Below are 211 nucleotides of genomic sequence, written 5' to 3' on the forward strand. Positions count from 1 at the left end.
TGTCTCCACTTTCCTTTATCCTTGCCTTGTCAACTTCGAATCGGTTTTTCAGCTCTCGTATTTCAGTCCACGCCCCTGATGAAGGGTCGAAAGGATACGTGAGTGCATAGCTGAGTGTACTCTCATACGCCTCAATTTCTCTTGATAATTCATACAAACATTGAAATCTTAGCAACGGAAGTCCTACCTCTGCTTTCTTCTCAACCGCCGT

The 211-nt window shown here is 44.5% G+C and overlaps 1 protein-coding gene across 1 annotated transcript in view; it reads right to left on the reverse strand.

Annotated features, from left to right (window-relative positions):
* Positions 1 to 183: 183 nt before the first annotated feature.
* The window catches only part of EMH_0013490 (uncharacterized protein), a gene marked incomplete at both ends in the record, with an annotated part of 3966 nt that continues 3938 nt past the window's right edge, over positions 184 to 211 (reverse strand). The window contains one exon of the mRNA XM_013499840.1: positions 184 to 209. Within this exon, the coding sequence (XP_013355294.1) occupies positions 184 to 209 (26 nt within the window). The remainder of the gene's footprint in view (positions 210 to 211) is intronic.

The sequence above is a fragment of the Eimeria mitis genome, genomic scaffold, assembly GCF_000499745.2.
Source record: "Eimeria mitis Houghton genomic scaffold, Emh_scaff473, whole genome shotgun sequence".
NCBI classification, from domain to species: Eukaryota; Apicomplexa; class Conoidasida; order Eucoccidiorida; family Eimeriidae; genus Eimeria; species Eimeria mitis.